Source organism: Cavia porcellus, unplaced genomic scaffold (genome assembly GCF_034190915.1).
Source record: "Cavia porcellus strain 051 isolate PalLab524CR breed Dunkin Hartley unplaced genomic scaffold, mCavPor4.1 scaffold_6, whole genome shotgun sequence".
Taxonomy (NCBI): domain Eukaryota; kingdom Metazoa; phylum Chordata; class Mammalia; order Rodentia; family Caviidae; genus Cavia; species Cavia porcellus.
This window is the reverse complement of record NW_026947489.1, coordinates 103,342,683-103,363,631: the sequence shown is the minus strand read 5'-3', so window position 1 is coordinate 103,363,631 and position 20,949 is coordinate 103,342,683. Positions and strand designations below refer to the sequence as shown.

The 20,949-nt window shown below is 44.2% G+C and overlaps 1 protein-coding gene across 1 annotated transcript in view; it reads right to left on the bottom strand.

The window, feature by feature from the left end:
- The window catches only part of Irag1 (inositol 1,4,5-triphosphate receptor associated 1), a 112,559-nt gene that overhangs the window by 9,485 nt on the left and 82,125 nt on the right, over nt 1-20,949 (bottom strand). Inside the window, 8 exon segments of the mRNA XM_063251918.1 lie at nt 322-441; nt 7,481-7,545; nt 9,631-9,738; nt 10,265-10,314; nt 15,813-15,951; nt 17,371-17,502; nt 18,265-18,405; nt 20,548-20,578. Of these exon segments, the coding sequence (XP_063107988.1) occupies nt 322-441; nt 7,481-7,545; nt 9,631-9,738; nt 10,265-10,314; nt 15,813-15,951; nt 17,371-17,502; nt 18,265-18,405; nt 20,548-20,578 (786 nt within the window).

Here is a 20,949-nt window from a genome sequence, read left to right as displayed (position 1 = left end):
TATGTGAAGAAGCCTCAGGCTCTGCCAAGAGGAAGCTACTCCTGGTCTCTGATTTCCAGACCATTCTGGGTAGTTGTGTTCTTGAGGTTTTGCAGCCTAAACGAGAGTAGTCTAATTACAGTCTAACCATAACCTCTGACCCTGCTTCCTTCTGTCCTTCCTGTGGAACAGTCTCACTGTTTCCTCTGTAGCTCTTTCCTGACACAAGGAGGCCCCAGGGCCACTGATTGTTGCTCTAAAGCTTCAAGAAACAGGAAAGGGCGTGGGACAGTGTCTTCTGAAACCTACTGAGCGCTTTCGAGTGGCGGGGGTCTGACTCACCCCTTGTTGTAGGCTTCTTCCTCCATCCTGCTCTTGGTCTCTTGGCTGACTTCCTCCCGGCAGCCTGGAGGCCGCACAGGAGCAGGGGTTTCACATTCTGGCTCCCCATTGGTCTTTCCACTAGGGAGAAGAAGGAAGCAATGGGCTTAAGTTCAGAGAGAAGCTGAGTAACTGCAAACAAAACCATCTTTTGCCTGATTCCTGATCAGAAGTGAGGAAATCCATGTTCTTTCTGTAGTTTCTAGATTTTTAAAAACTTTTCCAGCCCAAGACAAAATTTTATGAAACCTCTGTTTTATGAATCCTTCCTAGACCACAATATAGTGTCCTTTCTCCTCATGCCCCCAAATCTACTCTTACTCTTATTCCTGGGGGTGCTGTGAGTGAATAAGTACTAGGAGCTGAGAAAAGGCAAATGAGGACAGCCTAAGGCACTCGGGGTCCTCTTCTCCCAGCCTGTCTTACACCTCAGAATGCCACTCAGTCTGTCAAATAGCTACTGAGTTTAGTCAAGTCAGCACTTTATGATGTACTGGGGACACATCAAGGGGCAGTGTGGAACTTAGCAGAAGGGAATGCCCCCCCACGAGAGGGAAAAATGTCATTAATTATAGATTATAACATTTATGAGAGAACTATTCAGTGACAGCAAATAACGAGAGAATGTGTTCAGGGTGAGAGGTCACACAAGCCTCTCTGACATGCTGACTCTGAAGCACAAGCTTGAAAGATGAGGGGTCAGCCATAGCCAGGGCACACAAAACCACCCCGGCTAGAGGACGCACGCATGACACATTAAAACTCAAGACACAAAAATCACTGAGAAGTCTGAGGAGCTGAAAAGAGTCAAGGTGGCAGGGACTGATTTTTGGATGATGCGCATGAGGTGTCCAAGCAGGTGTCCAGTGAAAAGCTGGATGTGCCAAAGTGAGGCCGAGAGGAGCTCTGCTAAGGGACACTCATTAAAGTTCAGGAAACGACCTGTCGTCTAAGGGACAGAGTGAAGAAAGAGAAGATGATCCAGGAACAATCCCTGGCTGTCCTGCACTTAGCTCAGATGGAAAAGGAAGAGCCCACAGAGAAGGATAAGAAGTAACAGAAAGGGAGGAGGAAGCCAGGAAAGTACAGAAGCTTGGGAGTCAGGAGAACAGAGTGTGTCAGGGAGGGAGAATTCCCACCTCCTCTGAGAATCTCAGTCAAATGGGGACAAAGTGCCTATTAAATGAAAATGCAGAAGTCAAGAGGAGCCTTGAGGTAATGGTGGGAGCCAAGGCAGATGGAATAGGCTTAATAAAGAGTGGAAGGTTAAAAAGAAGTGTTGAGACACAGGTGCAGTCATTCACTAGGAAAGGGATTCAAGGAGAGAGGAAGCACTTGGCTGAAGAACTGGATTAGGGCTGAACCACATTTGAACATATATGCTATCAGAAATGGGGTGAGAGAACAGAGATAACCAAAGAGCAAAGTCTTTGACTGAAGGAACAAAGACCTTAGAAAGGTGGAGAAACCTCTCCTTGGTTCTAACCAGGAGAAGAGGAAGACAACAGTGGGTTGGGCATCTGGTGAAGGAAGAGGAGAGGGTTCTTATCTGGTGGACAGCTTAAATTTTCTCTATAAAGAAGAAGACAAGATCATCTGTTGAAAGTGAGCTGTCCAGGGGCCTAAGAAGGCTTCAGGAGAGAGTAGAAGGTATGAGAGTCACGTGGGAAAGTAGGAAAATAAACACACTAGACAGTTACAGCGGGATGGCTGGGCAGTTGTGGGAACCCATTTAAGGTATGGATGGGACCACACGTTTTAAGGCAATTTCCCTGCAGCCCGCCAAGGTGACCAGAATCCCAATGGGGTAAAGTTGCCTTGGAGAAGCCCTCAAATGAGGCGAAACTTTGTGCAGAGCTGTCCGGCTGAGACTCTGAGACAGCGCAGCTGCTCTCTCTGCTGATCTCTCAAGCGGGGTTTATGAGTAAACCTTCTATGTTCTCCTTTCTCTTGGCATCAGTTTCCCATCTCTTAGCTTTCCCTCAGACCTTGAAAATTTACATTTCATCAGGCTGGAAACCTCAACCCATTGTGAACAAGAAAGATAACACTCTAAAAATACCAGCTATTCATAACATTTCTCCCTTTGCAAATTACATTAGTCATTCTCTTCCATGTGACCTTCCCTAATGTGCAGTTTCCTATTTGTGCAAATGACTGGAGTGAGAGAAGACAAACACGGCCCCAGCCAAGGGAAAGGACAGTAATTCTTTCATGGAATGTACTTATGCATTAGAAGTGAAATACCGGCATCATGCTTTTAATTTCTTTTCTCTACAGTTTTTGGTTTTAAAAGTCCCTTAATGTCAAACAAGTATGAGAGAGGACAACATGATAAAGAGGAAAAGAATTTGCTTGAGGCAGACCTGGGTTCAAATGTGGTTCCAAAACATGCAAAAGACCTAACTTTCCTAAGCTTCAATGGGGTTATTGCATATGCTGTGTTAATAAGAGTTACTGAAGAAATACAAGGAAACTTTCTGGAATGATATTGTTATTATTATTGTTACTGTTATATAAAGCAAACATATTGGTAAATGTTCAGAATAACCTGAGGTTCCTCTAAACATGATCTATAAAAAGAAATCTAAGCTGATTAATTACTAAGAAATTGTTTATATCTTTAAAGGAGAACTTGGTATCAATTAGTTTGACATTTCAGAGTCAGAAAAGCTCTAAAAGTGAGCTAATTTTAAATGTGGAGAAATTTACATAAAGCTGCTTTAATAAATTTCTCAAGTGTATGTCCACTGTGTGTGGTAACACTCACGCGCCTTACAGTTTTGCTGACTGAACAACCGTAACCGAAATCGCTGGGATTTCCCACAGAAGTCTTTTCGTGAAGCCCTGAATTATGTGGGCAGCTCAAGGCTCCTGCTGAGTAAAGTCATTGCCTCCTGCAGGCGGGACCTGGGTACTGGTTGTGAGATGGTTGGGAGGACCTTGTTTCATACACGGCAGGGGGGCGGGTAGGACTGGTGGTGGGGGAAACAGAGGATGTACACTGTTTTCTGTCTTCTAGCCTGAACTTGTCGTTCCCGAATAGTTTCTCTCACTACCTCAAAGTTTCTCTGAAGGCATCTTTAAGACTTGGGTGAAAGTCTTCTCCTCCGTAGAACTTTATTAGTGATCTTCCCTCTCCCACAGTCTGGGTAAATTCTATTTTCTTTCCTTCTCCTCTCACCACACCTCCATCACTATGTGATTCATTCAGAAAGCATTTTTTATACACCTGCCTATTTCAGTTTCATGACTGTGACCACAGGGGTCAGGACTGTGTTTCAATCAGAACGACACTTGGCACACAGGTGTCTTTAAATGCTTGCTGAGTGGCACCAACCTCACTGACTTACCCAGTTGGAACATTGCAAAATGGGCAAGGCCTCTCTGTACTTCCTGAGAACCCAGTGTTTATGTTGGGCTCAAGGAATTTGTTTGTAAATGAGGGCTCAGCACAGTCTGTGCCCACCCCAGGGATTTCTGGGCCAAACATTCACTGATCTTGGCATCTGTCCCCAGCCTGAAATCTTACATGCCTTTTTCTTTAGGATGACTGATTAAAATGAAGCTCGCTATTCTTGCATGTTCACCAGTCACAAGTGTTTGTCATTGTGCTCCGCTCCTAGTAACGTGAGGGGCTGTTTAGTCAGAGCGTGTTGTTGGATAGGCAGGCATATTAGATGTAATGTTTTACATATAGCAAACAGCATTTTAAAGTGACTACAGTCCTTTCCAGTGAACAGACCTTACCTCTTGGGCCCAGCAATGTTTCTAAGTCATCCCCACTGTTGCAGCTCCCCTGACAAACCCATTCCAAAGGATCTGAGCTAGAAGATCTTTCTCCCTCCCTGTTAACCCCAGATTGCTGGGATCACATAAGTTTATTGGGGAGTAATTCACTCCAGAATACTGTTGGGTGGGTGCTGCTTATTGTACAAATTTAATGTCATATAAATTCTTTAAGCAATTTATCCTAATTTTTCCAACGTATACAAGATAGGGAGTTAAAATTGTACTGCGAGGCATCAGCATAACAGGCCTTCTTAAAAACTACTGGGTGTTCATCCACACCCCAGCTTTGCTCACCCCTCAGCTGAGGGCTCTGCGTGCTCCCACCCTGCTCTACCCTCTCCACATGTTCATGCAGTCACCAGGCTCTTCCAGAAAGAGCTCTTCAACGCACCCTCTTCTCTGTGCTCACTCTGGACTTCTTTTGTTCCTGTAGTAAGAGGTTAAGGTCATAAACCGTGCTATCTACTAGCTGTGGAAGCTGGGGGAAGTGACCATGTCTCGGGCAGCAGTTTTCCTGTCTATAAAACAGGGTACCTAACCTCATGGGATTATTGTAAACATCAAATGAGATTCTTAGTGCAAAGAAATTAGGAAAGCATTTGGTGAACGGTGAGTATGCAGTAAATAATAATCGCCACCACCACCATCATCATCATCATTCTCTGAACATTCCATTCCTTCTGGCCTTTGAGCCCAGAGTGCTGTTAACCTCCTGTTCACCTATTTAATTATATAACCTTTAGATTTCACTTGAAAAATAAGTTTTGAGAGGGAAGCACTTTCTGAGCCTCCTTTTCCCTGAGCCTACACCCTAACTGGGTTAGATGCTTATTTTCTTGTATATTGCTCCTTTAGCAACCTGTACTTCCTTAAAGTAACACACATCCCACTGTCAAATAGCAGGCTGCTTCCCGTCTGTCTTTCCCACAAGTCTGAAACTCCTTGAGTGCATTCTGTTGCCCCTCCCTTGTTGAGTAATTGCCAAAAGAATGAGGAGTGAGACACTGCAGGCATACAGGTCTTCCTATGTGTGCTGAATGGCTCTTGAACTTTGTTCTGCTACAGTCTTTAATGTTAAACATCACTCTCTTTGTGTATGATGAGTAAAGAGCAGTTTGTTATGCAATGACCTACAGGAGCAAGGCCAAGAATTCTCTGCAGTCACACTGTGGGAAGAGCCATCAGCTATTCGTGAGCCAGTCAAGGGCTACTTGGTCTTCCTATCATATACTTAGCCTGTTCCCTTCTTGCTTAGTTACTGAGCCCTTGGGAAATCATTTTAACACAAAGTGAAATACAACAAACTAGACAGAAATGTCTATTAAATTAGAACACGTAGATTGTCTTTAACAGTATAGATAGGGTAGTTAGACTTGACTGTATCTGTGGAGTCCGTTTTCACTTACAAATTTCCTTATTGCTAGCCACTTGGGAATCCATTAAAAGTTTCCGGTTTCATGAGTTCAAATAGGAACCACTTAACAGGTTTATAAATGCAGAGGGAGAAGCTGCTCCTTGTCTAAGTCTCTTCTCTTTTGACTCTTCCCTCCCCTCTTCGCATGCATCCTTATATGGCTGTACTCTCAACAGGTGAATCAGCCCATGTCACTCATGGCTACTGGTGATCTCTCTGGTCAGCCCTAGGAGGAGACGTAGACACCTTTCTGAGAACCTCTTGCTGGACAGGCCTTGATTCTCACTTCTCCCTGATTCTAAATGCTTAAAAGTAACACCACCACTGATTCTCACTTGCCACTCTAAATTTGGTACTGCTGCCTCTTTTTCCCAACTTTATACCGCTGTTTCTCCTACCAAGGACAGCTCGTGTTCTTGATGATCCTACCACACTGAATGGATGCTCTCAGCCGGCCTAAGCATTGGTCTTCAGAGATCTAGGCTTGCTCCACCACGATGAGCAGTAGGGACCTCAGTCTTCTGCCTTGGTTGCTTTGTAGGCCTAGAGTGGGGAATGCGGCCTTGCTGGAAGCTTGTGGAGTGGCACTGGTGCTCCCAAAGGGAGGGCTGCACTCTAGGGATTGGTAAGGTTCTGTGGCCTTAGTTACTTTTACATGTGGCTAAGGTGTCACACCTTTCTAATTTCCCTGCAGTGATGGGATGAGGAGGGGTAGAGAAAGGGGATGAATACTGCATAACAGTATTGAGGTGGAAAGGAAAGAAAATCTGGACAAACCTTTAGACTACCTAGACGTGAGGAAAACAGGCTGAGTCGACTTGGGAGTTCATCTGTACTGACAGGGGGCCCAAGGAGCACATTCCTTCCAGGTCAAGTAAAACTTTTCTAGCAGCAAAGGCATATGAAGGACTAAAGCTGTCTTGAGGCAAGGAAGAAGGGAGAATCAGGTAGACGTTCCCCAAGCAAACAAAGATGTAAGGGGAAAGTTCTGAGACGCAGCAGCTGCAATCCAGATGTTTTAAATCAAGCAAATGCGAGAATTTGAAAAGTAAGTTATAAATTCTTTCAAGGACATAGAAACAGGCTGTCTTACTCTGGCCGAGGATGAAAAGACTCACAAATCGCATAGATGCCAAGAAAAGTTGGGCGAAACACACTGTTGGCTGCTAATCTTCCTTCCTCCTACCTAAGAGCAACATGATTTCGTACAGGAATTTGTTCTTGTTCGCAGAGGCACTGTGCTTCAAGGGATGCTATCCTCACGCCACCTGGAGAGGATAACTGCAGCCCATAATGATTACCCACTTCCCAAAGCTTATGGTTGGTTTAGAAAGGGACGGTGTTTCCAATTTGCCAGTGAATAAGGAGGAAGATGGTGGAAACCTGGGTTCATTCCTAGGAAGAACTAGGGGAAGGATGGACAGTACTCATCTTCCTCTAGATACTGTCCATTCTGGATGAAATTCCTGCAGCTAGCAGCCATTTGTCACAAGCCTAAAGAAAAGGTCAACACACAAAGTGCCAAGGCAAGGACATTGTTGAGACTGAGCTGGAGTCCTTCTGTGCCACATCTGGAATCCCCTGACCTCTGGATTCACGTCAGTCCCTTTGAGTTAAGGTTTTCTTCTATCTGTAGCCACCCAAAAAAATCAACCAACAGGGATATATCCATCTCCTCTGAGCTCTTCTTAGATCGGGTGCACTGGGCTTGAGCCATACTGTCTTCTGGTCTGAGAACATTGCAAAGTTTGCCTAAAATCCTTGTGATTCTCACAGCCCCTCCCCATTCACTCCGCCTAGAACTTGGCTTTTCCTTTCCATCATATTGTGGGGTTGAGGTTGAAAGAAAGGGCATGAGTTGGGAAAACTTTCCCTAGAGATTTTCAACAGTAGGAGGAAAATTGGCAAACTTACTTTTCCAAAAGTGCGGGCAGTGCTGGGGTGACAGGTAGGTTGCCTTTCCCGTTGGGTGATTCTGACTGCATAGGAAATGAGATAGAAATGAGGATGAGAAACAAGGAGAAGCGAGGGCCATGAGGCCTTGGATTTGCTGAGGAAGGCTGCCCCTCCTGTGTTCTTCCCCTTCTCCTCCCACTTTTCGAATCTGCGCCTGAGCCCAGGTGCAGGCACCATCCTTTCCCTCATGGCTTTCTTGCTCCTTGTCTCAGTGTTCCCTCCCGTAAAGCATCTATGACTTGCTCCTTTAGCTTTTCTTCTTTTGCTGAGTGAAGAACAGAGTTTATAATTTAAGTTTCCTTTCTAGTTGGGGAGCCATCAGTGTTTTCTGTCCCATTCCCTGGCTGTGACTTCACACTCCTGGGCCGCCTACCCAAGGAGTGTGTGTGTGTGTGTGTGTGTGTGTGTGTGTGTGCAGGCGTCCTGTGTTCCCTGGGATGAGCTCACAGGAGCCATCCCACCACCAGAACAGCTCTTAGCAGATCCTGCCTTTACTGCATGCTCCAGGCAGCAGGAATTTCTGCACAGTCAACTCCCTGGGACTCCCAGCATGTCTTGCTGCAGTGGGTATGTTTTAAACATCTTCTCAAGATTTAAACATCTTCTCAACTCTGGCTGAACATTGAAGATTTTTTTAAAAGGAATGATTAATCCCAGAGTCTTGGGGGTAGGGCCTGGGCATAAAACTCCTGTTCTAAATAAACATACACCATAAAACCTCAGTTCACAGACACCTCTGTTGGTAAGCAATTTGGTTCACAAACAAAATCACTCAGCAAAATTTTGCTTCTATTGATAAACTCTGCATCAGGTGACAATACAATCACAACCATTTTCCCCACACAATTACAAATGCAGCCATCTTCCCCCAAATTGTAAAACAAATTAAGTTTGTAAACTGAGGCATCACTGTATTTGGAAACCATATCTTACACATGTAGGTAGAGCATGGAAAATAGGGCCATTAAAACACAGCAAGCAGCCCTTCCAGTTGTTCTGAATGTTTTTCCCTCTGGTTTTCAGGAATCACTCCCAAATCTCTAAAAGCAATGATATGACAGTGACTTGGGAGTTTAGGATCATCTCATAGATGACTGAATTGAGTAAGATGGGAAGAGGTAAAAAACTTATAGAGTAATGCTAGTTGTGGACAAAGAATAGAGGAACCACTGGGGAAAGACTTGAAAGAGTTTTAGATAGGATTGACCAGATACACAAAAGCTTGGGATGTAGAAAATATATTCTTATAAATAAGGAAACTGCCTTGGTTTAAAGACATTGAAATGGGGCTGGGGATTTAGCTCAGTGGCATAAGCGCCTCCCTGGCAAGCACAAGGTCATGAGTTTGATCTCTGGTACAAAAAAAAAAAAAAAACAAAATTGAAATGGATTTTTTTTTTCTGATTACCTATATTTCTTACTGCAGAAATATAAAAAGGCACCAAGAAAAAAATTTACCTATCTTACCATTGCCCAGAGATAACTATTAACAGTTTTACATATATCTTTTTTAGAATTTTCTATGTCTATGCATAGAAAGAAATTTTTAAAAATACAAAGTGGAATTATACTACATGTACACTAGTTTTTGAGGATATCTTAAATTGCTACCTATTCGGAGTAAATTATGGGCAATAATTCTATAGACACTCTTTATCTGTTTACCAGTCACACATCCACAGACATTGGGTTATTGCCAGTGCTTCCCAGTTACAAAAGGCAGCAACGCTGGGTTTAAGAACTCAGGCTCTGGGTTCAAGTTCAGCTTTACATCTCGCTCACTTTGTGGTGCAGCCTTTGACTTCCTAAAGCTACTGCAGAGTGTGAAAGAATCAGATGCCTTGGAGAACTGTGTTTAAGCCTGAGTTACCATGGGTAAGGAATACATTCTGAGCCGCCTTCCCCTTGCTAAGGACACTCAGAGCTCTTCTCAGAGTGGTGGAACACATGTGGCCTCCTCTACACTGAGCTTTTTAGTGCCCACCATTCAAATTTTGTGCTGGGAGTTTCGTGTCCTTGTTGCCTCTGACTGTATCTGCCCTGCTTCCCCTAGCATGGTGTGAGGGACAGTGGAGAAAGGGCCGGAAGTCAGGTGTCTTCATACGCACCAGGACTGGTAGGGAAGGGACGGGTGATGAGCTGGGAGACTGGCCAGGCAGGTTCAGGGCATTAAACTTGGGAACCACAGCCACGCTGACCCTCCGGCGGGGCATGTTCTGTGGGAAGAGAAGTGAACACTTTCTTAGAGAGACAGCAATAGTCTGAAGGGCCTGGAAAAGGCCTGTGGTTCCTAAAGCTGTAATGACATTCACTGGAAAATTTGCTTCTGAGGTACTGAGAGTGTTAGGTACTGCTATGGAGAGAGGAGACAGAAGTTGAACCAGATTTTCTGTGGGTGGTAAGTGATCCTTCACATTGTTCCAATTATAGATTATAAAATCTGGGAGAAAGAGAACGGAAGTGGTTTGTCTCCAAGTAAAATCCTAGACAGTTACAAACACTGCCTACAGCAATGCCAAGGTACAGACAATTTCAAGCTCATTTAAGGGTTGTGTAGTTAGGGAAACACATGAGCAAGCAAGGCGGGATGTCCGTGGCTAAGCTGGTGAATGTGGAACCTGAGCAGAAACTCTGCAGAGGGTTTTTAGAACCTGTGGATCCAAGATGAACGATTGCTTGGGTGACCATGCAAACTTCTTTCTACTCCCCTTGGAAGTGCTAGTAGTCCTTGAACATGCATACCTTTCCCATCGTGAGGGACATGGACCGTGCCGTGCGAGGGACCCCATCTTCTACAGCAGGAGGAAACAGAGAAGAGAACTCATGTAAGTTTCATACTAGGCCCCAGCAAGAAACAGGAAGGCGAATACTACCCGCAGTGGTTGATGGGGCAGAACTGGCCTTCAAAGGATGGCCCAGGGGTCCAGGTGTAGGTGTTGGGGACCTGAGCGCGGCACTTCAGCTTTGAGATGATCAACCGCACAGTGGGGACCCCAATATAAAACCTTTATCCTAGGTCCACTGGAACATAAAAACCTAATCTTGGACCTGTGGTCTTCATTTTATGCCACTACATGGGCTCTAGCTATCACTTTGGGCAGGGCGTGGAAACTACTTAGAGCCACACCAAGGCTTACAGAGTCATTTTCAAAGGAGGCACAAAATGGGAGCGCGGAAGGGGTGGTGCTGGTAAGAATGAAAACTTGCTAACAGAAGTAGTTTCAGTGCATCACCTGCACAGTAACTCAGAACAGAGGAAGCTACGTTCTCAGGATTTGCTTCTCCTTAGTGTGTACATTCAGTGATACAATTTAGGTCAAATGTTTAGCATCACACCACATTCAAGTATATGAAAATGAATGTATTTTTAAGGTCAATTCAGTTTAATTCAATCGTCATGTAGCCTGTATATCTATCTGTCCTTCAAAAATATCCATATATTGTAGGTATGTGTCTTGAAAACTACATAGGTGCTTTTTCTCTTTCTTTCCTGCCTCCTCCTTTTCCTTTTCTCTTTTTCTCCTTCCCTCCATGTCACCCAGGCTAGTTTCCAACTTCTAGGGCTCAAGGAATCCTCGGCCTCAGGTGTGTGCCACGGTGCCCAGCCATATATATTTTTTCTTAATATCACTACCACGATAGAGGTTCTCTTACTCAACATGTTTACACTACTTATATTTCTTATGCTTGTTGATGTATTTGTATTTATTTATACCATTTTATTTTTTATTTTCCATTTTCTATTTGCTGATCTTTTTCTAGTCTGTCTTCCTCTAATTCTGTTCTTTCATGAATTCCTTTCATTTCGGACATATCATTTGACTTTAAAATTAGTCAAGTTCTCTATTGTTTTCCTGAATAGGTCTTAAAACAGTAACAATCCCCTCCAGTCTTCATTATATTGTTTTTTGCTATTTTTATTTTACCTTATTTTATACTCCCAAAGTATTGATTATGATTGTTGCTTTCCGATGGATGCTCATTTGGCTCTACCCATGTTTCTGATCATTGTTCTTTCTTGCTTCCTTACTTTCTTTTGAGCTCAAACTTATTCTTCCTTAAGTAATCCTCTAGTTGCCCTTGTTGGCTTGTTTTTTGAGACGGGTTTCACAGTGTGCTCCAGGTAGGCCTTGAACTCACTAGGTAGCTCAGGCTACCTGCAAACTTGTGATCCTCCTGCCTCAGCCTCCTGGGTACTGAGATCTCACTATGCCTGGCTTCTTTTGTCCATGTAACAAGGACTGGGAGAAGAGTACTTTCTCATTAGTTGTCTCAAAATGTTTTTACTTATCCCTCAACCTCACAAATAGTGTATGGTTAGGTTTTACTTGTAGGTGATTGTTTTCTCTTAGTTCTTTGAAAAGCTTATTCCATTGTGCTCTGATATTATCATGGCAATTGAGAATTGTCGTCACTTTGTAAGTTACCACCTCTAGTTACTTTTAAGATCTTCTTGTCTTGGCTGTTCTGAAGTTCTTTCATGTGTTTTTGTTTCTCATGAGGCTATAAGTTCAGTGATTTAGGTCTTTTTTTGTTCCTGGAAAATCCTCAGCTATTCTTTCTTTAAATATTTTCTGTCTTTACTTTTCTCCTTATAGACTAATAAATGGATGGCAGATTTTTTCATTCCATACTCCATATCACATGTCTAATGACACTTATCTTATTTTTTAATCACCGTATCCCTGGGAACTGCATTTTGGGTAACTATCTCAAATCTATCTTCTGGCCAAATGGATTTTCTAGTGTTCTGAAGGTCAGGAGAAACAGCAAACTGCACACCACTTCCTAAGGACCTCAGCTCAGATGTGGCATATCTCACTCACCAAAGCCTGCCACACGGCCTAGCCTCCAGCCAAGAAGATGGAGAAGCATGTCCAGAGGGGAAGACCTGGAATATTGAGGAACTGCCTCATCTACACAACTACCACAGCTGCACGAGTGAGTTTTCCATGCCTGTGACTTTATTCCTCGTTTAGACAAATTCCATGTTATCTTATTTTGATAACTGTATTCTTTTTCCTTTCATGTTTTCTATCCATTCTTTTATGCCTCCAATAATTTTAATATATCTTTTTTTAAAAAATTCAGGTTTGGGGGACATTTGTATGACACATTTCTACTCTTTAATAGATCCAGGGATGGATGCGCATGGAGACTGTTTCATGTGTTTTATAATTTAATATCTCCACAAGGCTTTTTGTCAGGGGTGCAGGGTGTGTCTCTCCGGGGTAGCTGACCACATCCTAAAGGCACCATCCTGCTGTCCTTTCAGATTCTCTGCACATTGCACCATCCTGGCTGTCATTTGGGGCATATACTTTTCCTATGGGGAAGGAGAAAGTATTTTTTTCCTGTTAGAGTGCAGGGCCACAAAAGACAACTTCCTTGTTTCTCATCTGGTTGGTGACTGTATGTTGTCCAGATGCTGTTTAAAGATATCATCCTTGGAAGGTGGCTGGCTTTCTGTGTGAACCTTAGGGTCCGCTCTATTGCAAGTGTCCAAGGCCTTGTCTCAGGTGCACCAAATGCAAATGCCCAGGCCCAGGTAACGCAAGTGCTGAGCCTGGATAATAGACTTTGTCTCCAAGGAAGCTGTAGGATCGGCTTGGTTTCAGTTCTCTTTTTCTTCCTTGTGTCTTCGATCTCTTTTCTTGCGGACGCAGCTGTCCTTTGAGAGTGCTTGCTTTGTTTTACCCAACAAAAATTTCTAAGTATTTATGGTCAAAGTGGTTTCAAGTTCTCCAGTCAGCCAAAATAGCAAAACCAGAAAATAATTTTTATAGTGAAGAGTTCAAACAATTTAACAAAGTACCAGTACTACAAGGGGCCAGAGGTCATAATTAGAGAATTTATAAAAGTAGAGATAAATGCTTAATAAATATTTAGAAAGACAAATAAAAATTAAAACTATGAGATAAAACAATTTTTGACTTTTAAATTCATAAAAGTTTTTAAAAGAAAAAATGACAATCGCATCAATAGCTCAAAGAATTTAGCACATTGTAACTCAATAAATGAAAATACAAATACATTATTTGAAAATATTTTTGCTTTAAGAGTCTGACATGCTCTCTCTGAGCTAGTATTTATACTTCTAGAAATCCACCTTAAGGAAATAATCCAAAATGTAGATAATAAGCATATGTCAAAAAAGGGTTATTTTTTGTTTTGTTTTTGTTCTTGTTTTTTAAGGAGGAAAGATTTATTTAGCTCGCAGTTTTAAAAGTGTCAGTCGATAATCGGCAGGCTCCAAGGTAGGGTGGCTTGGCAGAAGGTAGGAAAGTAGCAAGCAGGGGAAAAAGGGTTTTTTAAAAAAGATACATCTTACTTTTTGAAATCAGGAATATTTTAGTAGCTTTCCAAGTCTCAAGATAGACAAAGATTGCCAGAAGTCATATAAAGGCTTTAAAAGCAAACATGGTTAGGAAATGATCATAGCATTTCCCATGGACCTACCCTCTGGGTCTTAACTGCCCCCTCTCTACCAGCCTATGTGGAAATACAGCTTGGGGAAAATGGCAGAAGGGGAACCAAATATCCAAAAACCATTTTGTCATCAGTTGAGACTCAGATGTCATGTCCTTTCCTGTTGTATGCATTTTTTACCCTCCCAGAAGCACCATGGGACTCTGCACCATTCACTCACGCTTATGCCACAGCACTGCCTGCACCGCCCTGATCTGCCTCAGACTGGGAGCTCCTTGGTGTTTGGGACACGTGCCTTGCGACTCCATACCCCAGTATCATGTGCAGCATACCAAAAATGTTCAGTAAGTGTCTAAAGAATGAATGAATGAGACTCATATGTAACTGCTCATCTGTAAATCTTGGGAAAGGTTGTTCCCTAGAAATCTTGAATCTTGCAGGGCAGTAATGTGAGAATCCATGAACTAGATTTTCCTTGGTGACAACTTCAGGTCAAGTCCAATGCTGGCCAAGAGCAGTTCATTAGAAGCCCACAAGCCTGTGGTTGGGAGTCTCACTGCTGAGATCCAAGGCAGACAACCTGGAGCATGTGTGCAGTGCCTTTGGACTCTTGGAAGTGTCACTGATATTCCCCAGGAAACTTGTGAAACCTCCTGTTTATAAAGGCTTCTCCATCTGTTATACTGTCTCTCTTCCTGCTCTTGGTAACACAGATGTTTGCAATCCACAGAGGTTCCTGATGTAAAAAGGCCCGTTTTCTTGGTGAGCTACTCTCACTGACAAGGGTCCAACTCCTGGCAACGTCCAAGGAGAGATTCTGGCCCAAGGCGCTGTCATCTTGCTCCTGGGCTGAGCAAAAGCCTCCTTACTTGCCTTCCCCTGCTTCATCTTGCACACTCCTTTAACACACTGTGCACACTAAGGTCAGAGTAATCTTCTAAAAATAAAATCTGGTCATGTCATGTGATATAGCACACCAGTCACTCCCTTGTGCTGGAGCACAAAGCCCTGCATTGTTAGCATAGTCTGGCAGGTAGCCTTGGTCCACTGAATCTCATCTTCAGCCCATCACACTGCCGAACTGCAGCGACATTGGGCTATTTCATCTTCTTCCCTGACTCGATCTCTATGCTTTGTCCATGCTGTTTCTTCTACTGGGGAAGAGTCTTCTCCTTTTGGCTGTAGCATTACTGTTTTTACTGTAAAAATAGTGGATAGCCAAGTGCCATTTCTCCGTGAAGCCTTCCTTGACTCCATGCAGAATAAAACAAACCTTCCTCTGTGGTCCTGGAGCAATTTGTGTAGAACTTAAACTGCAGGTCTGCTGTTTATCTCAATAAGGTCCCTTTACCCAGGCCCTCACTTCCCTCTCCCCAGATGTTACCCTCCTCACCCGGGTAGTTGCAATAGCTTCTCCGTGGGGCTCTCTGGCTTTGGTCTGTTCTGGTAATGTAACTGACCACTGCAGCTGGAGGGAACTGTTAAACTACATGATCATGCCCTTTCCTTGGTTGGATACCTAAGACTTTCCAGAATACAGCTCAAATTCATTACCATGTGCTGCCTAAAGTGAGGTGGGGTTCCCAAAGCACAAAGATTTGTGGGACCTGAGGTTCCTCTCACAATGTAGAGGGAGCTCTTCCATGTTGTGGGCTTCGGGTCTGTGGTCAGTCACTGGTTAACTGTGCTGGGAATCTCATAATTCCTGGTGTCAGACCCCAAGGCTCACTGGAACAGCTCTTGTGAGGGCCCTGTGGGTTGCACTGGGTAGAGGCAGGGGAGATTACTCAATCCAGAACAGGTCCCAGGGTAACCTGCATGCTAGACCAAGATGGAGGGAGGCCAAAGCCAAGTTCCTTACCAGAGGGGCAACTACGGCTTGAATTCTGATTTGCAAGTTTCTTAAACTCCATGAGCTCTGCGTGGTCCTTCTCGTATGTCCTCTTCAGATTCTCCACATACTGCATCATCACTTCTGTTGCTTTTGACATGCGTTTTTCCTGCAGGGAAAGACAGCCTGAGTGTGTGGGGGTAACTGCAGTAAAAGGTCCCTGACCGCACACTGCTACTCAGCCCCGTATGGCTGTGAACACCTCCTCCAGGGGGGCTTCCTGGGCCACACTGCTGAGTCAGAAGCCCTTTCCCTGGAAGCACACGGAGATGGGCTGACCTAGGGGCTTGTCCTTTTATTTTGTAGGCAACACTCAGGACTATACCCTAGGAACATCTTCTCATGCAACTAGCATAGCAGGACACGGGCCCGTGATAGCAGCAATATTAATCATGATGTTAAGTGTTATGTAAGTATTTTAACACCCTACACGGACACCTCAATTATCTTCATTTTACAGCCAAGGGTCAACTGGCCCAAGGTCACCCAGCACTGGGGCGGGTGGAGCCAGGTTGGGAACTCGGTAGTTTGACCAGCACCTCCTGGAGCTCTGCACTTCAGGACTTGGAAGGGGCCGAGAGAGGGTGTGACATGGGCCTGCAGCCCAGCTTTGCCACTCGTCAGTGCTATTACAGCATCTGTGTTCCTTATCCAAAATTCTTGGGACTAGAAATGTTTTGCATTTGGGATTATTTTTCAGATTTGAGAATTTTTGCGTATACATAATGAGATATTTTGGGGATAAGACCCAAGTCCAAACATGAAACTAATTTTTGTTCTCTATGTACTCATAGGATGAAGACAATTCTACAGTATTTTTAGTGCAACTAAATTTTGACTGACTTGCCACATGAAGTCAGCTGTGGAAATTTCTGCTTGTAGCATCAAAAAATGTGGAATATTTAGGATTTCAGATTAGGAATGCTCAATCTGTACCATTCTGGGATTTTACATCTTCACCTGGGAGAAAAAGATAGTTACTTTATAAGATTACTAGGTAGATTTAGTGAAAGAAAGCTATTTCTCTAAAGTACATTTTAGCTAATAGTAGTTCCATGGAAAGAGAATAGGTATTTTAGAAAGAAATGATAAAGGAAGAAAGAAAGGAAAAAGGAAGAAAGGAAGGAAGGAAGGAAGAAAGAAAGAGAGAGAGAAAGAAAAGATAGAAGAGAAAGAAAGAGGAAGGGGTCCGTCCTGTAGCCAGATGCGTTTAGGAAACACATAGGCAAAAGCTAAGCAGGCTTCTTTCTTACAGCACTCTAAAGCCTACACGCTTAGAAATTGCCAAGACAGGAAGACACAGAGCCCCCTCACACTTATGCATTCCCAGAACGCCTTTGCACAGAAGTGCCTCAGAGGTTTAGTGGGCCACCAAAGTACTCGGAATGATACCCCAATAAGCTACACAAGACTTCTGGCCTAGAGCCAGCCATCTCCGGGTGGCACCTGCAGTTGTCTGTGCTTATCTCACCATGCTAGTCAGATGGGAGCAGAGTCGGTCAGCAAGGCTGGGGGTGGCAGGGCTCACCTGACGGACGGCCCCAACCACCTCGGCCCGGCTGGAGAGGCGGGCGGCCAGGCGGTGCAGGACCGCAATGTCCTCCAGCAGCTTCTGGTAGGTCTCACGGTGCTCACAGTGGTTCCACAGCGATGCTGAGGACTGAACAGCAAGAAGGAGCATCACCTGGGGCCCTTATATAGTGCTGTGGACCCCTCGAGATGCATGTGCTGAGCTCCCAACCCCTAATGTGAGAGTTGCCTGAAGACTCCAGCGTTCGATTAGGTCCTGAAAGTGGGACTCTGGGAATGGGATTCCACAAGGGGCTCCCAGAGTTGTCTTGCCCTCTTTCTGCCATGTTGGGGTATAATGAGAAGTTGGCAATCTGCAAGCCTACAGAGGGCACTCACTTGAACCTGACCATCCTGGCACCCTCACCTTGGGTTTCCAGTCTCCAGACCATGAGAAATAAACATTTGTTGCTTAACCCATCCAGTCCATGACGCTTTATGATAGCAGCCCGAGCTAACTAAGACACAACCAAGTCTGGACCTGGCTTTCATGAGATGGTCCTAGACCTCATCCTGGCTGAGAGATGGGGCCTCTGCAGGGCCTGGGTCACAGCATCTTCTTGGGACTGGGGAGCTCAGTGTGGACACATCACAGCTGGCCAGCCTGAATGCAGAAGTCACATGTGGGCCACCCAGCCCCCTCCCAGAAGCTCCCTTGCAAGGGCTCAGAGGTCTTGCCTGCAGCTCTGGGGTAACCAGCTTTCAGAATGGCTACCTCAGCTCCTCCCAGCTGTCTGAGGAGAACTCTGTCAGTTTCAGAGACTCTATGTGGTACCGAGAGGAGCACGACTTTTGGCAGGGCTCTTGGAACAGTCCCTCCCACAAGGACTCCAGAGTCAGCCTCCCCAGTTACCGTAATGGAAGCTTTGAAATTTTCCAGTTCCTTCTCGGTGTCCTCCTCCGTCAGGTTGCGTTCTCTTTCAGCCTGGTTAATTCTAGATTCCAGGGTGTAGCTGTCATTTCTAAAGGCCAAGGACAGTTGTACAAACACGTTCTGTTGGGAACAAGAGTGTGGGAGAAGTGCTAGGAGGAGTTACCGAAGGGGACAAGGCAGCTAGCCTGCTTCCTGGTTCAACATTTCACAAGAGCCCCAGTCACCAAGGCTGCCGCATGCAGGTGAAAGTCACTCCACAGTGAAGCACGCAGAAGAAGCAGGGGGTGGGTGCACAGTGACCTGAGGTCTGTGCTGGGTCCTCCCGAAGCCCAGAAGACCAGATGCATTTTACCACAACATAATGAGAGAATTACACTCTGCTCTCCCCCAGATTTTGAGAAAATTACATCTGTATTTGTATTAAAACTCAGGGAAGTAGAGTTGATTGTATAAGCCATTGGGATTAATGATGAGATTTTATTGCATGGGGGATTTTGGAGATTTTGCATGAAGCCTTTGTCTTTAAATAAACCCTATGTGGTAGTTAAGCCTCGCTGACTTCAAGTGAACTTCAAGTAGCACCTAGCCTGAGTATTTCAAATCCTGCATTCATAGCAGCTTTAAGTAGCTGTCCAGGATTGAATAAGACCAGCAATGATTAGGCTAAGCTTTCTAGAATAAATATTCCATCTCAACAAATGTAGTGTGTCATTCATGAGGGAATTTTTAAAAGGTATTGACCAAACATGGGATTTCTGGAATAATAGGAAACTACTGGAAAGGAGAAATAGACAGATGGACTCCATACAGGAAGGAAGGAGGAAGGGCCTTAAATTATATGGCCTTTATCTCCTGCGCCTGAGTCCAGTGGTAGCAGATTTATACTCTGAGGTCACTTGCTCTGCTTGAGCTCCTGAAGTCCATGTATTATGGCCCACTGTGGACAGACATCTCCAGACAGAGAACTGAGGGCACTGAACAGATCCCATCACAATGATGACAACAATATGAAACTTACTTCTTATCAATCACCTACTGCTTACCAGCATGGCTATAGATTTTATAAACTTTACCTCATTTAATTACACAACAACCTATGGGGTGAAAACTGTTATACCTATTTTATGGGCAAAGAAACCGAGGCCAGAGAGATGATTCAAGATGACAGACAATAGTGGAAACCAGGACTTCCCTTTGGACTATCTGACCGCAAAGCCTGTTTTATGTCAGTACACTGGGAGCTGATCATGTCAATTTACATCTGAGGAAGGATCTGGCCTTTAAATAAACCACCCACAAGCCCATGTTCACAAATGTCAAAATGGGCTTTGTGCTCATAGTTCAGCGATAAGGATGCTCTGTTCCATCCAGCACCAGTCAAGTCTATGAACAATGTGTAATGCTCAGTTCCCTATATCTGGGTCATCTTAACACAGAGACTCCCTCCCAAATTCACTGAGAACACATTTTGGTAAGTAGTGGACCTGAGACTTCCTTAAGTTATTTGAACACTCACTTTTCTCCTGTTTTAACACCTGATCTACCTGCTTTTCAGAGCTGGTGGGAGGACCAGCTGACAGGAGGGGAAAATATTGCAATCATAAATATAATATCTAGTGCACGGTTGTTGCTGTAGCGGTGGTGGACATTCATAATGTCCATCTTCCTTGGACAATGACCACATCATGTTTCACTGTCTTGTCTCTGGTAAGTTCTCTTTGTCCATCAACACTTTTGCCACAGTGAAAACAAATTCCTCTCTGCTCACTCACTAGCCCCACTGGGACAAGGGAGCCCCAAAGCATAATGGCCACATCAGGGAAGGCTGTGCTGTTGACAATCCAGCCATCGAATGAGCTAGCTTTCTGCAGCTTAAAGCCTCAGAAGGCAAACAAACACCTCTGCCCTCTCGACCAAAGACGGAAACTTGAAATCTGACCATCTTTCAATAATTTTGAAATAAATTTGGTACAGTACTGCAGCCTCCCAACTGAGTTTATGTATTGAATTTATACATTTAAAGAACACAGATAACCCTTGAAAGAGCATGGAATTTCCAGCTACCTTCTCATATCTGACCTAACTGAGGTGGGAGTGGGAATCTCAGTGGCTCAGTAGGGCTGGGCACGAACGTACAAGTTATTCCACAATCTCTTGTTCTCATTTTTGTGTAAAGATGTCAGGTCCAGAATCTGGAGGAAGGAATGTTTTGTAAACCCAGTCAAGCAGACATTAGATTTCATAAGCTCTCAAGCCACTTACCTCAACTTCCTTTTCAGTGAGTGGAGGCGCACTGTGGAAGAGAAAAAAATGCACAAATGAACATTATCCAACCTGTTAAATAAACCAACTGATCCGCAGACCACGTTTCCAGGAATGGAGTTGGTGAGACAGAAATAGTAAAGAGTCCCCTTTGCATGTCCTGTCATCTGTGAGGTACTGCCCCTTCCAGAGGTAGCATGGGAAGAAACACTGGATCCTGGTGTCAGCACTGCGGCAGTGTCACTTCTGTCTCTGACTTTAGAAAAGTTATTTAACCTAAGCCTCAGTTTTCTCATCTGTAAAATGGGAATTATATCATCTACCTTGTAGAAATCTTACAAGGAATATGTGAACATATGATGGAAATATAGCTCAACTGTTTACATAAAAAATATTATGGTA